Source organism: Lepidochelys kempii, chromosome 1, assembly GCF_965140285.1.
Source record: "Lepidochelys kempii isolate rLepKem1 chromosome 1, rLepKem1.hap1, whole genome shotgun sequence".
Classification (NCBI taxonomy): Eukaryota; Metazoa; Chordata; order Testudines; family Cheloniidae; genus Lepidochelys; species Lepidochelys kempii.
The window spans coordinates 63,193,533-63,210,909 of record NC_136380.1 but is presented as its reverse complement, the minus strand read 5'-3'; the positions used below and the strand labels follow the sequence as shown (position 1 = coordinate 63,210,909).

General features: G+C 39.8%; 1 protein-coding gene across 7 annotated transcripts in view; it reads right to left on the bottom strand.

Moving 5' to 3' along the window:
• The window catches only part of LOC144930647 (uncharacterized), a 39,578-nt gene that overhangs the window by 21,738 nt on the left and 463 nt on the right, over positions 1 to 17,377 (bottom strand). For 2 of the 7 annotated variants that reach the window (XM_078853162.1, XM_078853163.1), the window contains exons 1-2: positions 17,029 to 17,372; positions 13,730 to 13,775 (exon numbers count right to left, since the gene is read on the bottom strand). In XM_078853162.1, the coding sequence (XP_078709288.1) occupies positions 13,730 to 13,775; positions 17,029 to 17,044 (62 nt within the window). In that variant the 5' untranslated portion in view covers positions 17,045 to 17,372. Of the gene's footprint in view, positions 1 to 11,438; positions 13,776 to 15,517; positions 16,493 to 17,028; positions 17,373 to 17,377 lie in introns of those variants that run through there. The other 5 variants (XR_013635912.1, XR_013635913.1, XR_013635911.1 and 2 more) reach the window with 5 other exon arrangements.

Below are 17,377 nucleotides of genomic sequence, written 5' to 3'. Positions count from 1 at the left end.
GAAGCTAAACATTTTCCTTTGGCCGAGATATTCTAAAGGCATTTATACAGTATGTCACTTCTTCCCTGATGATTCTTTTCCAAGGGAAAATTATTTAGGTTCAGAGTTCTTTAGGTTTTTTGTTTGCACCCTTCCACCTCCTTGATAAAAATGATGTTGGAAAACGACCTGCTCTGCCACCCTGGTTGAGCGTCCTGGAAGTTTTGTCTGCTTGTTACTTGAAGGATCAGACCCCAAAAGACTAAACATAAAGGCCTTGATTCTGCAATCAGGCCTGCAAGGGCTGACCGCTAGGCTAGTGCAGAGACTTACTAAGGCTAGATTCAATCGTGCCCCCACTGTTGTCAATAGAAAAACTCCCATTTCCTTCAGTGGGAGCAGATTCTGGGCTAAGTGAGCAGATGACTCTCCTACACATCTTCCTTATCTTTCTGTAATTATACGTGGGAACTGTGAGTGCAGGGCTCCATACTCATTGTCCTAAAGCACATGACATAAATTAAATCCCAAACTAAGAATATATAGGGAATGAGGAAGTATAGTACAGTGGATAGAGCACCAGACTGGGAGTTGGGAGCCCTGTATTATATTCCTAGCTCTCTGCCATTGACTTCCTGTATAACCTTGGGCAAGTCACTTAACCACGCTGTGCCTCAGTTTCTCCTTCTGTAAAATGGGGATAATAATGCTTACCCACCTTTGTAAAGCACTCTGAGATCTGTGGATGGACGGTGTTATATAGGTGACTAAGTTTTATTGATGCTATAATATTTCATATAATTCAGTTACTTTTGTCCATAACACTAGAAAAATTGCTTTTCTTAAGTTTCAGTTTTGACAATCTTGTTGATATTTAAGGACCTGCTACATTTCAGGTGGTCAGTTTTGAAACACAGTAATGCTGTAGTACTTATTTCTAAGAATAAGACACACAGTGGGCTCTGTTTGCTGCAGAAAAGAGTACAACTTTAAACTGCCTGAAAAACTTGCCAATGAAATATATCTAACAGAGCAGGGTTGTAACTTTTGGCTTTATTTCCTTTTAATAATGGTAAGGAACAGTGAGTTTTGTTTGTTTACATACTGTTTACAATGGCACAGTTTTATTTTTAATATATAAAACAGTTGAGGTATTTATTGCATATACTATTTTAAAGATGGTTTATGTGTTTTCACCTTTGGAATATATTGTTACATTTCCTTGTACAGATAATTCAGGTGGCTTTGTTAATATAGTTAGTAATTTTTATGACTACTAAGTGACCAGTTTTCTGTGCCTTTTTATTGTCGGATGCATGATTACATATTTATTATTGTATGGAAGTCACTGAGATGTGTATTTTTGTATTCTGCTGGAAGCAATGGTTGATTTTATTGTACATTATGAGAGATGCCTCCTGTAATGGGCACTCACTTGAGATCTTCCTTCTTAAATAAACAGAATGCATTCAATGTAATAAGTCTTTGGGTTCTTTGTATGTAGGGGATGTTGAACAAAGTCTTGGATAAAGTTGTAATTTGCTGAGTTTTAAATGTTAATGGGGATGCATTTTTAGTTGCTAAGCTGTGGAATTGAGAACTTGGGACCTTATCAATGCCATCACTTTTAAAGCAAGATTCCCCATTTAAATCAAGAGGACATTCTGCCTCAATCTGTTGGCACAACCGAGCCTTTGAAGTTTAAAAGAAAACTCTGTAAATTCAAATGGAATAAAATTTGGGGGTGTGGCTATCATGCATCACCTCCTTGCAGTATGCCACTCAAAGCCCTAAAGTTGTAAATTACAGCATTTAAATGTGATTTTTTTTAAAAAAAACCTTCTTTATGCCTACGTGCAAGCCAGCGTGTAATTTCTAAGTAGGTCACTGTGTGTGTAGGTGTTTACTTTTGCAGGATCTTATGCTAGATGTTGCTGACATACAGAAAATTAAATGAAGGGGGGAAAAAAGGATGCAAGTGTAAATCTAAAGTAACAGCTGACTTTAAATTTGAATATACAGCAGTGCCCATTTTTCCAAGGTAAGTGATAGTAGTACAAACAGTTTTATTCTAGAGATACGTATTGAACATCTGAGCGGCCATCCCAGCTAAACTGATGAATGACCTGATCTCTTGTCAAGATTCAGAGGCGACTTCAGCAGACAAGGACTAGCTTTTGTTCTCTGGGTCGGTAGGCTACTGGCCTCGTACTCACAGGGGACATGATGATGCAAAAGTAGCTACACTGATCATTGTGTATGCAGAGGAGAGTCTACCCCCACCCCCCCCATGGAAGACCAGTGAAACAGTAACCCGATTCAGTTCTTGGACTTACGGGCCTGTTCCTGAGGTTCTGATCACTTGCAATGCCTATTTTCTCCAACCTGAGTGTCATTGCTGAACACAACTGCAAAGGTATGGAATCAGAAAGGCATTCTTCTAGTAACCCAGATCTTTTAAATGTCAGAGCTGGCAGCTTGAATGCAGTGGGAGCTCCATGTGCTCACCTCCTCTTGGGATCAGAGCCCATACTTGGAATACTTTTAATTTATTTATTTTTGTGTATTATTTTTGAAGTGACCCAAAATGATTTGTTGTAATATTCAAAGCTTAACTTGAATCCCAATGAACAATTAGCCTGAAATGGCGATAATGAAAGAAAATAGAAGACATTAGATCCTAGGCAGCATAAGATAGAAAGATCATTGATAGTCTAGCTCATTCCCCAGGATACTTTGGAGGCATCAGTAACAGTAAGCCTTACTAACAGGTAGGTTTCACTAAAAAATCTCTCCATCACCTTCTTTTACGTGTGTCTGAATAAAAACCAAAAGAATGTGAATGTGATTAATAGTTTCGTTATAACACTCTTATCTTGGGATATGCAGCTAGATCTCTGCAATTTCCATTTAAAAGAATCTGGTTTAAATATATATGATTTTAAATTTAAACTGAAAACACTTTAAAAGATGTTTTTGTTTGTCTAATGATTTATTCCATTCTCATCATAATTGTATTGAATGCAGTAAATACCACTAAAGGACTTGAAATCATGCTAACATATAGTCTGACAAGATTCACCAAAATCCAAAAAAAACATGAATTGACAGACATTGAGGAGTTGGAACTAGAACTGTTGCACAAATAGAACTTTAATGAGCAAATCTAAATATTCCCCCATTCTCGTTTGTGCTGGTTAGTGAAAAGGATGATGAGGCATCTGGTCTAAACAAGCTAAAACCAAACGGGGATGGTTGGAGTGGGGTAACAAAAATATAGTCGGAAGGGCAAAACTAATGGCACTACACAGGTCTTCATTTCACATTAATGTTATGAGTGGGTGTCGTGCAAAAATGAAAAACAAAATTATATTAAAATGATGCCATTCGAACCACTGAAACAGAGTTCACCTGTGCGTCAGTTAAAAATCTACCACTGTTCTGGAAATAGACGTGGGAGTATTGTCTAGTTATACATTTAACTAGTTGTTTCCTTTGGAGCTATTACAGGCTATTTTCTAATTACATAATTGCAACTTTGAACATATATATATATAGTACACTCTTAGAAACCAAAAGCAGTTAAGAAATAAATAGATGGACTCAACTGCTGTGGCCATCTGATGGCAGTGCAGTGCCATGGCTCAGCATTTGTATTCTGAGCACATCAAGGTGTAAGGGACTTGGCATCTGTAAAGTCAGAATGTACAATGCTTGCGGGAAGGCAGCACATCATGGGACTCTGAAGCTGTAGACCTGGCATTTCTTGATTTTAGTAAGGCTATTGACACAGTTCCACATGACATTCTCAAAGCAAAGTAGGGAAGTGTGGTCTAGATTAAATTAGTACAGGCAGTCCTCTGACTTACGACATTTGACGTTGTAAGTGCCGTTCGACTTCTAGATTGACATCCTGATTCGACTTACAACTATAGGTTTCGAGTTTACGACGCTCATCCCGCAATGGAGTAGATTGCGGTTCCAAGTTACAACGTTTCAACTTACGACGCAATTGTAAGGAACCAATTGTGTCATAAATCCAAGGACTACCTGTATAAAGTGAATGCAAAACTGGATGTGCACTCAGTTACCAATGGTTTGTTGTCAAACTGGGGGGGGAAAGTAGCTATTGAGGTCCTGCAGTGGTCTGTCCTGGGTCCAGTTCTATTCAATATTTTCATTAATGACTTGGATAATGGAGTGTAGAGTATGCTTATAAAATTTACGGGTGACACCAAGCTGGGAAGTGTTGGCATTTTGGAGGTCAGGATTCAAATTAAAAATTATCTTGATAAATTGGAGAATTGCTCTGAAATCAATAAGATGAAATCCAATAAAGACAAGTGCAAAGTACAGCATTTAGGAAGGAAAAATCATATGCACAACTACAAAATGGGAAATAACTGGCTAGTCAATAGTACTGCTGTAAAGGATCTGGGGGTTATATTGGATCACAAATTGAATATGAGCCAATAATATGATGTAGTTGCAAAAAAGGGCTAATATCATTCTAGGGTGTATTTATAAGATGTGCTGTATGTAAGACATGGGAGGTAATTATTCTGCTCTGCTTGGCACTGGTGAAGCATCAGCTGGATTTTTACGTCCAGTTTTGGGTGCCACACTTTACGAAAGATGTGGATCAATTGGCGAGAGTCCAGAGGGAAGCAACACAAACAATAAAAGGTTTAGAAAACCTGACCTAAGAGGAAAGGTTAAAAAAATGGGGCATGTTTAATCTTGAGAAAAAATGATGGCTGATAAGTCTTTGAATATGTTAATGGCTGTTTTAAAGAGGACACTGATCAATTGTTCTCCATGTCCACTGAAAGTAGTTCAATGGCCTTACTCTGCAGCAAGGGAGATCTGAATTTCTTCATTGTTAATATTTTGAATATAATCACATCTCCCTGTGGCTGCTCCATCATAAAAACGATTACTTTGTAATTCCCAGAATACTGAGTCTGTTAAAATACTGATAGGAACACTAATTGTATCTCCTAAAACTACTGGAAGGGATAGCCCAGCCAAATGAAACTAAATTCCTGAAAATCCAATAACAGTTAACTGTACAAAGCCATTCAATAGTCAATTACTTCTCAGTCAAGAACTATATTTAATAACTGATTAAGTTCAACTAAAGCTTGATAAAGTGTTTGTTTTTTAAATAAAAGTTAAATTATTAAACCATATCCATTGACTAGGGAATCATCAACAATATGCCATAGATATTTGATTCACTTGATTCCCTTCTGAAAATACATAAACTACAAAAGGAAAATTAATTGCCCCACATTTTATTAGACAGTCAATTCAATTACAATTTAATCAAGATTTTCCTGTTGCTGGACTAATGGGAACCAGTTTGCAGAACAAAGCTCTTTGTTTCCTTTTTGTCTAACTATAACATGGGTTGTGTGGTTTCTGCCATACACAAGCATTCATATGCAAAACAAACCTAAAGATGAAGACTGCCTGGGTGAGCGGAAAGAAAAAGCAGTTGGATTCTCAACTAATGTAAATAGAGCTAATAGACTCAATGAAGCTACACTGATTTATGCTAGCTGTGAATCTGCCTCTTAGTGTGTTTCTGGGCTGGGAGAAGGACATTGGAACATGTACTTGAGAGATGAGGATTTCCACTCTCCCAGCATTTTACTAATCTGTTGATGTCCTGGCTGCATGACTCAGTCAGATTCACTCCCAGGTCCCATTGTAAATATGAAAAGGTGAGCAAATGTGTGTCTCAGGGCCCCACAACTTTGTTGGATCCTGGCCCCAGATAACTTTAGTCCATCCTTGAGCACCATAAACGGTCACGGCACTAGAAACTCACTTCTGACCTGAGGTATTGTCATAAATATAAAGGGAAGGGTAAACCCCTTTGAAATCCCTCCTGGCCAGGGGAAAGCTCCTCTCACCTGTAAAGGGTTAAGAAGCTAAAGGTAACCTCGCTGGCACCTGACCAAAATGACCAATGAGGAGACAAGATACTTTCAAAAGCTGGGAGGAGGGAGAGAAACAAAGGGTCTGTGTCTGTCTATATGCTGGTCTTTACCGGGGATAGACCAGGAATGGAGTCTTAGAACTTTTAGTAAGTAATCTAGCTAGGTATGTGTTAGATTATGATTTCTTTAAATGGCTGAGAAAAGAATTGTGCTGAATAGAGTAACTATTTCTGTCTATTTCAGAGTAACAGCCGTGTTAGTCTGTATTCGCAAAAAGAAAAGGAGTACTTGTGGCACCTTAGAGACTAACCAATTTATTAGAGCATAAGCTTTCGTGAGCTACAGCTCACTTCATCAGATGCATATCGTGGAAACTGCAGCAGACTTTATATATACACAGAGAATATGAAACAATACCTCCTCCCACCCCACTGTCCTGCTGGTAATAGCTTATCTAAAGTGATCATCAGGTGGGCCATTTCCAGCACAAATCCAGGTTTTCTCATCCTCCACCCCCCCCACACATTTGTGCAGGAAATAGCCCAACTTGATTGTCATGCACATTGTGTAAAGAGTTGTCACTTTGGATGGGCTATCACCAGAAGGAGAGTGAATTTGTGTGGCGGGGTGGAGGGTGAGAAAACCTGGATTTGTGCTGGAAATGGCCCACCTGATAATCACTTTAGATAAGCTATTACCAGCAGGACAGTGGGGTGGGAGGAGGTATTGTTTCATATTCTCTGTGTATATATAAAGTCTGCTGCAGTTTCCACGATATGCATCTGATGAAGTGAGCTGTAGCTCACGAAAGCTTATGCTCTAATAAATTGGTTAGTCTCTAAGGTGCCACAAGTACTCCTTTTCTTATTTCTGTCTATGTATCTTTTTTGTAACTTAAGGTTTTGCCTAGAGGGGTTCTCTATGTTTTTGAATCTAATTACCCTGTAAGATATCTACCATCCTGATTTTACAGGGGGGATTTCTTTATTTCTATTTACTTCTATTTTTTATTAAAAGTCTTCTTGTAAAACACTGAATGCTTTTTCATTGTTCTCAGATCCAAGGGTTTGGGTCTGTGGTCACCTATGCAAATTGGTGAGGCTTTTTATCCAACATTTCCCAGGAAAGGGGGGGTGCAAGTGTTGGGAGGATTGTTCATTGTTCTTAAGATCCAAGGGTCTGGGTCTGTAGTCACCTAGGCAAATTGGTGAGGCTTTTTACTAAACCTTGTCCAGGAAGTGGGGTGCAATGTTTTGGGAAGTATTTTGGGGGGGAAGGACGCGTCCAAACAGCTCTTCCCCAGTAACCAGTATTAGTTTGGTGGTGGTAGCGGCCAGTACAAGGACAACGGGTGGAATATTTTGTACCTTGGGGAAGTTTTGACCTAAGCTGGTAAAGATAAGCTTAGGAGGTTTTTCATGCAGGTCCCCACATCTGTACCCTAGAGTTCAGAGTGGGGGAGGAACCTTGACAGGTATGTAACAAAGCTGTTATAATCTTCTGTGTTAGAACTGCTTAATGTTTCATCAAAGGCTAGCTAACTTTCAATATGAAATGAATAGGCTCTATCGAGCTGTTCTAGGCTTTTTTACTGTACTTACCACTGTGGTATCTAAGTAAGTCATTAGTGTATTGTCCCCAAAACTAACTTGCATAGAATAAACATTTTTTTTCAGAACTGTATGAATGATGACATCTACCAGGCATTACCCTATGGTCTGCTCTGAAAGACATCCACAATCTCTTCCCATGTGTTGCCCTTCATTCCCTTCTTTTCAGTTTCCCTCTCCCCTCCCATTTCCCTGTCCATGACTGAATATGGACAACAGTGAAAATGATGTGAATAACGAGACCAATGAATAAATCCAGTGAAAGTGTTGTTGAAAGCACCTGGTATTTCCTCAGTAATCTTATCATGTGATTTATGAAGTAGTTAAGCTATTTTGTCCAATGGTACCTACAATCCACCCCTCTTGCTTGCAGACAGGAATAGATGAGCTTTCTATATTCTTTTGAAAATGGGCCACCCAGTGGGTGCACAATTGTATCACCATGAAAATCCAAAACTACTCCCTCGTGTGCACTGTAGAAATACATAGCTGCTGATTACTTCATAAATTATAGCCACTGTGACTCATGCTACAATATAAAGACTAGAACTTTTATAAATTAAAATACATTTAGGATAGAAACATTAATATGTACTGTACCAAGCCCAAAATGTCACTGAATGAAAAGGTAAACTTGAGGCACTCTTAGGAAAAAAACAAACAAAACCCTGTAGCAATAGTATTAGAATTCACGAACTAAACAGTCTGCACTTGGATGGGACATCTCTGAAGAAACTGAAGTGGGCAGCCTGGAATGATGTTTCTGATGCAGTAGGTGTCACCATTTCCTCTGACTCAGTATGTAACCAATGCCCCAAGGAAGATGCTAGGGGCCACTTTTCTGCTGGAGAGTTTGTTTTTCTGAATAATGAACAGGATACCTGACAACTTGGGGTCATTAAAAATTCTATGGCACTTTTCCTAATACTGTGGATATTTAACCCCAGTGCCCTGATTTCCCTAGCTAAAGTCTCCCAGCAGTCTCAAGTGGATAGGATATTGTTTGTCACTTTCTGTCCTGCTGTTAAATAGTGACTGTGTTTCAAACCCTGAGAGAGCTGCATTTCAATAATGAGTGAAGAGATCACTAACCAGCTCCATTTTTGCAAGGAGCTGAGTAACTCAAAGAGGTATTGTAAACCCTCAACTTCCATCAAAGCCAATGGGTGCTTAGAGGTTTGCAATTTCCAGCCCTGATTGCTTTGGAATCTTTCAGAATGAAAGGTATTGTATAAATATGTTAATTGTCATTATTTTATTATAATATCATGGAGGCATCATTAGCAGGTCCATAATTAAGAGTGCTGAGGTTTTTTCAATTAATGCAGAGATTTAAATCCCTTTGTTAAGGATGAATGATATTTCACCACCAAAATTACACCACTGACTCATTTTGTTGTTGTTACACATAAATCTGCTCAGTAGTTTAGAAATTGGAAAGTGTTAACAATGGACCCCTTTTGAAATGTTATGGATTTTGTCTAATGTTTTTCAGTGTCCCACTAGTTTAAACTAGATTTAACTATTGAAACTTTACATAGATCTGAGTAAAATCTCATCCATAGGCCAATTTTAAAATAAATAAAGTAAGACTAACAAATTTATTAGTAAAAAGAAAAGGAGTATTTGTGGCACCAAATTTGTTAGTCTCTAAGGTGGCACAAGTACTCCTTTTTGTGGATACAGACTAATGCTGCTACTCTGAAGCCTAAATTTATTAGTATTATTCACCATACTGCTTCTATTTATGCCATGGAAGATGGGGATACTAATGTTAACCCAAAATTGACGAGCAACATGCCAACGTATGTAATGTTCTACATCCAAATGCTGGCATTTCAGAGTTATGGATCAGTCCTTTGGCAAAGCTCAAAGCCTCAAAAGCTGGGTCTCTGCTCTGACTGAATTTAGGAGTTTTGCTAGTCAGTCACCTTTATAAGTTGTGGCTCTTTGTAAAGTCTGCACCCAAATATCACTTAGTAGCTCACAATGTCCTGAACAGCTAGAACGTGAACACTTTGAGATCAACAGGGCAATAGTCACCATGCCTTGCATTCTGCAGTGTTAGGGTTGCCAACCCTCCAGGATTGGCCTGCAGTCTCCAGGAATTAAAGATTAGTCTTTAATTAATGATTATGTCATGTGATATATGTCACATTAATTAATTAATGATTTAATTAATGATTATGTCATGTGATAAATCTCCAGGAATACATCCAACCAAAACTGGCAACCCTATGCAGTGTCCCCTACCTCCCTAAAGTTAAGAAGTAATCAGGGCATTGAGAACTAAGGAAGGAATAGCCAGGTAGCCTGTGATGCCTGGGTGATCTTAGAAACTCTTGAGTACACTGGGATTTAAGGGTACTAGCTTGATCCTCTTGAGCTACTTAAAATCTGCAACTCCTAAAAACAAGCTAGCTAGCTCTTAAGTGAGGCAAGTGCATTAGCACTTACAACTCTAGGACACGATTTTCCAAAATGGGTGCCAAAAATAGGACTGGAATACTTGTGACACCTTAGAGACTAACAAATTTATTTGAGCATAAGCTTTTGTGGGCTACAGCCCACTTCATCAGATGCATAGAATGGAACATATAGTAAGAAGATATATATACATACAGAGAACATGAAAAGGTGGAAGTTGCCATACCAACTCTAAGGGAGGAATAGCCAGGTAGCCTATGATGCCTGGGTGATCTTAGAAACTTAGATCTATGGCAACTTCCACCTTTTCATGTTCTCTGTATGTATATATATTTCTTCTTACTATATGTTCCATTCTATGCATCCAATTAAGTGAGCTGTAGCTCACAAAAACTTATGCTCAAATAAATTTGTTAGTCTCTAAGGTGCCACAAGTGGTCCTGTTCTTTTGGCAGATACAGACTAACATAGCTGCTACTCTGAAAAATAGGATCTTAATTCCATTGTTAGGCATCTGGATTAGAAGCCTTGTTTTCAAAGAAGCTGAGCATCCTGGAGCTCTCACTGACTTAGGGGTGACTATAACTGTCCATGTGTGCAAATCAGGTCACAGAATTAAGGCTTTAAAAAGACAAAAGCAGCTGAAGAGCAGGGAAAAGTGATACAACATCCAAGCAAAGCGATCAGGATGATGATAGGAACATGTCATTCATTCCATGGTGGTTTCCTTTTAAGCTATGCGCAGGAAATTCCATTCCTCTCAACCTCTTTCCGTCATGTAACTGTCCCAACATGCCTCATAGCAATTTCTAACTTCATATCCAGTGTCCTTATGTCCTTTCCTTTCAACATTAGATCCCAGCAGTGGTAAACAAAATGAAAAATGGTGTAGATAAGGTAAATCAGATGCTCCATTTACCCTTTTTCATAGTGAACAATGTGGCATTCATTGAAATTTAGAGATCATATTTAAAACTGATAAATTGGCATTGCTTTATACACAGCCCACACTTAGCATGTGAAACTCACTAGCATGAGATATTTAGATTAATCACTTGGCGCCTGATCCAATGCCCATTTAAGTCAATGGGACTTATTGGATCAGGCCTATATGAATAGCGAGAACATTCATAGTTGCATGAGATAGGATATCTTTTTCAAATAAAAGAGATATGTGCTCATGCTTTGGACACAAGATGATTGTGCTAAATGTCAGAGATATGAAATTTGCAATGGTGGTTTAGCCCTGTCGGTCCCAGAATATTAGAGAGAGAAAGTGGGTGAGGTAATATCTTTTATTGGACCGACTTCTGCTGCTGAGAGAGGCAAGCTTTTGAACTTCTGGAGCTTTTCCTCAGGTCTGCATAGCTTGAAAGCTTGTTTCTCTCACCAACAGAAGTTGCTGAAATAAAAGACATTATCTCACCCACCTTGATTATCTAGAGATTATGAAGAAATTTCCCCTATGTTCTGATTATTCTTTAATTATTAGGTTTATTGCAGCTTTCTCTGTAGCAGCAGTAACTGGCCACTGTCAGGGACAAGTTACAGGAGTATATTATAGACGGATCCAATATGGCAATTCCTATGTTTCCTATGATGAGATGAGAGAAGGGAAAAGAGATGGATGGAACGAGACTCTTCCACAATAATTTTCCTGGGCTCCTCCATATTTTAAAGTCAGTCTTGCACTATGCAACAGTAAAATGACAAACTGTATTCCAAGGTAGAGGACTTCATGCTGCTCTGAATAATGTCTTCGTTATCAAGGAGCTATTTCAATAAAGATCTTTTATGTAAACCTGGTTGAATATTTTGTTATTTCTAATCAAATGATCCATACATACTTGAACACTTCTCCATGAGTTTGTTCAGAAAAGTCCTGTCAGTAAAATTTATAATCTCTCACTCCTCTTGAACTTTCCATAGTACAAGGATGTTTGATGAAATGGGATGCATGTGATCATTCCTGCGTCAATTCAGATTAAAGTGTTGGAGTTTTTATATGATGGATGCAGTCCAAAAGAACAGCACAATCTCCTTCATGTCTTATTTCAAAAAGTACTAATATGTAATATATAAAGTCTCTCTCCACAATGAACCAAAACACATCTTAGAATTAGCCTTAGAGCAGTGCTTAGGGATTACTGTGCAGTACTGTATCTTTGGAGGAATTATTTAATTATTTTTATCTCCACTCTCAGTGTGAGTTGTAATACTGAAGATACCAATAGATGGACCATCATCAAATGGCAGTCAAGCTGCTATCTACAAGGTGTTGGCATTTAAATTTGGAATTTAATTAGGATTCTAGGACAAAACAGATTCTGAAGAAGCTGGAAATTATAATTTTGGTAAAGTTCATGGTTTAAACTGAATCACAGTAAAATTTGATAGTCATGAAAATGGCAAACTGACCAGGTTAGTCTCTCTAGTTACCAACTGTGACAACTTTAATTAGCAGGGCTGAGATTATTTACTGCAGCCTATGATGGCTTTAAGTCAACCTTGTGCGCTCTTGATCCTGGGCTGCTCTGCAGGCTGGAGAGCTCTCTAGTGTAACTTGGCATAGGCCAGGGGCTTGTCTAAATTGCATCAGCCTCTTTACCCTGCCATACAGACTATAGTCCTGTCTCAGTGCTGGGGCTTGGACTAAATGCCCTATTAAGGTCCCTTCTACATTTCTATGTTTTTATAGCATTGTTCAGAATCTCCACAGTGCTGTGTACTGCAGTGCTTCCCCTGATAGTCTTCTCTTACCCACATCCCCACCCCAGCACAAACCCTACACAAGGGCTTGCAAGGGAATCTTTGCGAGTACCTGCATTGGGAAAATTCTCCCTTGATCAGATATGGGGCTTTCAGGTTGTCTGCGCAAAGGAGCTGAAAAAGGGAGGAGGATCTCAGTCCAGGATTTTGTAGATGTTTCAAATCTTGGTACCTCTGGTATCTTTGAGGAAAATCAAGGAAGATTGTGAGACAATCCCTCCGTTAGTAAGTTTCCAAACATTATTCTAGTGTGTTGGTAGTATCCCTTTAAATAGTTTGAGCGCCCTCTAGTGTGTGCAGTGTTGCATGCATCAAAACCTGCCAGATCAGCAGTGTGTATATATGTAGTGTGACAGGGTCGGGCCAGATGGCTAAAGGACAGTTATAGAAGGCAGATCTATTAGCCCCAGGTTAAGTAGGTCCCTTTTCCCTGGATAAGGGAACAGGGAAGGTTCCAGAACAATCAGGAACTTTCTGGAAACAATTAAGGCAGACAGGCTGATTAGAACACCTGCAGCCAATCAAGAAGCTGCTAGAATCAAATAAGGCAGGATAATTGGGGCACCTTGGTTTAAAAACATCACAAACATCACTTCAGTTTGTGGTGCGCATGTGAGGAGCTGGGAGCAAGAGGCAGTAGGACCTGAGAGTGAGAAGGCATACTGCTGGAGAAATGAGGAGTACAAGCATTATCAGACACCAGGGGGAAGGTATGGTGAGGATAAAGAAGGTGTTGGTAGGAGGCCATGGGCAAGAAGCCCAGGGAGTTGTAGCTGTCGCACAGCTGTTCCAGGAGGCACTCTAGACAGCTGCATTCCATAGGGCCCTGGGCTGGAACCCGGAGTAGAGGGCGGGCCTGGGTTCCCCCCAAACGTCCCAACTCCTGATCAGACACAGGAGGAGTTGACCTGGACTGTGGGTTCACGAAAACGGCCAAGCTGAGGGCTGCCGTGAATCTCCGAGGCAAGCAAATCCGTCAATAAGCACAAGACCCACCAAGGTAGAAGGGGAACGTTGTCACAGTAGGTAGGCTTTGCATACTCTGTAAAAAGGAAAAGACACAACAATTGGCAATGAGATCTTAATCCAGGAATACACTGAAATAGTGACCATGAGCTATAGTGAAACTGAAAAGGAACCTGCAGCCACCAGGACTGAATAAACTACTCATTTACAAAGTAAAGCGTTAAAAATGTCTGGTTGTTTGGGAAAACTGACTTGATAGCTTAGTAAAGGAATGGCTTATCTGTGTCAAGAGTCTGCAATGGTACATAACTACCAATTCAATTGTTGCAAAAAAGGTGGTGGTCTTATGGAGCATAATGGACTAAATTTATAAGACGCTGCATGGTATAACTGCTACTAAATCCACGGACAAAGCATTTGCTGAGATAGTGGAAATTCTACAAAATCACCTATCCTCAAAGCCACTGTTAATTGCAAAGTGAATTATATGCTGAATCAAAAAGCAAACGAATATGTGGGCAAATTAAGAAAATTAACAGAGCATTGCCAGTTTGGAGTTTAAACGACACATTAATTTAAAGGCCTGCTGGGTGTGCTATGCAAATGAAGCAATCCAAAAACAGCTATTGGCTAAGGCTGGTTTGATCCTAAAATGTGCACTAGAAATTATTGTATTAATGGAGACAGCTAGTAAAGATGGCAGGAGCTGCCACAAAACAGTAGTGGGTTTATGTAAGTAGGCCTTGCTTGATCTCTAAAGAGAAGAGAGACAATTCTGAAATCTGAAACTATTTCCAACATGCGTTTTAAGTCCTGTTACTCTACCTCAGAATTTTGTCCACATGGATTTACAAACTCTTTAGCAATAGTTAGCAAGGTAGCTGATACTTGGGCAGCGTAATACCCACCATATTGTGGTCTTAATCAGCCAGTCTTATTTATGTTAGGTTAGATACAAGTTTTGTTTGTCCTTTGTCCCTGTACGCCTGTATTTAAAATGAAAATGTGAATTGAATGTAAAAGGCAATTAACTGTTTGCTGCCTTTCGGGTTGCTCTACTGCATCTAGGAATGGAAGATTCTAGAATATAAATAAAATTACCAACTTCTGAATTTTCAATCATTTGCAATGGATATGTTTGTATTCCCCCCCATGCATACATGAAAAATAAAACTAGATATATCCTATAGAACATCCAGCTTCGGGAGCCCAGAAACTGCTGCTGTGAGATGTTCTTTTCAGAGGCAACATAGAGAATAAGAAGTGTCCAATAACTAACCAATTTTCTTGTGTAATCACAAACGCAACATTTAGATCAGACTGTTTAAATATCAACATTTCAATACAGTCAATAATTTCCATTTCTAACACGATGTATGAAAACAATTTTCTGGGCAAACAATGGTGTACTGTAGGTTATGTTTTCATGGTTTCCTGGTGGTTATAAATCCTGAATGTCAAAGATTTGGCAAAGTGCCATAAGAACTTATTATTTCTGAATAAAAGGAAAAAGATGTCACAGTTTATTTTTAAAGCTTCCTTTTAGTTCATATTTAGTTCCTGTTTTGTTCTGAAATGATTTTACTTTGAGTAAGTCTTGACATTCAGAAAAAGCCATTCTGATAGAGTTATTACTTTGATAGGGTGACCAGATAGCAAATGTGAAAATCGGGACGGGTTAGCAGGTAATAGGCGCCTATAAAATACAGTGCCCCAAATATAGGGACTGTCCCTATAAAATTGGGATATCTGGTCACCCTATTATCAATTGTCCTGAACACTGAAAGGTATTTTGAAACAAAGAGGAACTTTCCGTCATAAGCTTGTTAACTGGAGAACTGCAGAACTTTCGAAATTTATCTACTGTAGGGATGACAAGTATACAGAATATGTAAATGCTCCCTGGGAGCATTTTCTTAATGGATACTGTCAGGTCAAATTTGACTCCAAGTGTATTTGACTTCCTTCTTAGTCCTCAAGAGTGGTGGAGCTTGTTTGTCCCACCTCTGTGACCTCCTTGGGATCAGTCGGCTCCTGGTTCTTTATGCTCCAAGCCCCAGCAAATGCACAGATCGTAGCCCCTAATTTGCTAGATTTCCTGGACTATACAGATTAAGATGCAAGTGGTAGTAGTAGGGTAAATATATGCATGTGTAGCCTATATGACCTCATGATGCATCTGAGAACTACCAAATGATGATGGACTAAACAGCAGTAAGAAGAAACTAACACTTTATTAAGGGAAAGAATAGAGTGAAATTAGAAATGGTGTGTGTGGGAACAAGGAATGAAAGGGGAAAGTATGGAAATCAAGCACAAGGCTCAAGAGTGTTCAAGCTTGGTAGGAAGGCGGGGCACCTCTCACTGTGATATGGACAGGTGCTGCTTTGGGGTACCCTGGTACAAGGGAAGCCAAATGGCTGGCAGTTAGTTCTTTCCTGGCTAGTGGAGCCACCGGTATCATCTTTGTGGCTGAGAGCAACTGAGGAATTCTCTTCTTTCTCTCAACTACTGCTTGTTCAGGCTCAGTGTGCATGTTTGGGTAGCCCCAACCATATGCAGGCGGTCTTGGGCCTGCAGTTGGTCAGATCCCTGGTTCTGTAGGTCCTTCTCCTCTCAGGCTACTTTGGTCCAGGAACATGGGTTAAGCCAACCTTTGGGGATCCTGGGGGCATTTTGAAGCATTCTCAGAGGATCCCTGCTCCAAGTTGTTACGCAATCATTGTGCTTCACGTCATTTCTTCCTGCTGCTGCTTGTGTTCCGTCTGTGGGACAGCTCCTGCTTACAGGCTGCTAAAATGATAGGGGAGCCTCTATAAACTTTTTAATAAATCAACAGATGTTGCCATAAAATGAAGAATACATCCAACTGAAACACCATTTTTAATACAGATTAAAAAATAAGAAAAGAGAGCAAGAGCCCCTGCAGCATATACAAGTAAGTGTTATATTGTTGTAACAGTGCATAAGAACCTGCAAGAGATATTGACTGTAAACTTTGAATATGTCATCAGACTTGGAGTACAGGTTGGAGACACTCTTGCAGCGCTGAATTTAACAAATGGTTGGGGAGGAATGAAGAGAGACGTTCTCAGGGGCTAAATTAGAGAGAAGGGGTTGAGACCGTGCTGTCATTGCCTCAGTTTGAGCATCCCTCAAGACAGACGTCCCATGAACAGAATCTTCTGCTTCCTATTCTCCTGGTAATAGGGCCTGATTCAACTGTCATTGATATCAACAGGACGCTTTCTATTGAGTTCAGTACCAGCTGGGGCAGGCCCTAGCTGAAGAATCTGGAAAAGACGTCGGTTTTTAACTTTTGTGCTTACCTATCCCTAAGGCCATCTAACCTCAGGAAGAGTGGGGGGGAGAAGCTGAGTGCAGCTCTGGGGAGATCAAAAGCTTGGCTAGAGCTGAAGAGAGTGTTTGTGTGGGAGTCCGTAGAGGTTCCCCTCTTCTGAATGCCCGATTGTTTGTGAAGCCTTTGAGAGTTTCGGTGTTGTCTGTGCACTGGTACGGGTTTATCAGAAGACTGGTGTTGGGCTGGCTTCGGGGGTTGCTTTTTGCTGGCCCGTGGCCATTTTTTTTGCAGCCCTCTCATCAACTGGACTGGGAGCAGGATCTAGTCACACACAGACTTCCCCCTGCCTGAAGAGTGGGGCTGAAACAGTTAACCCA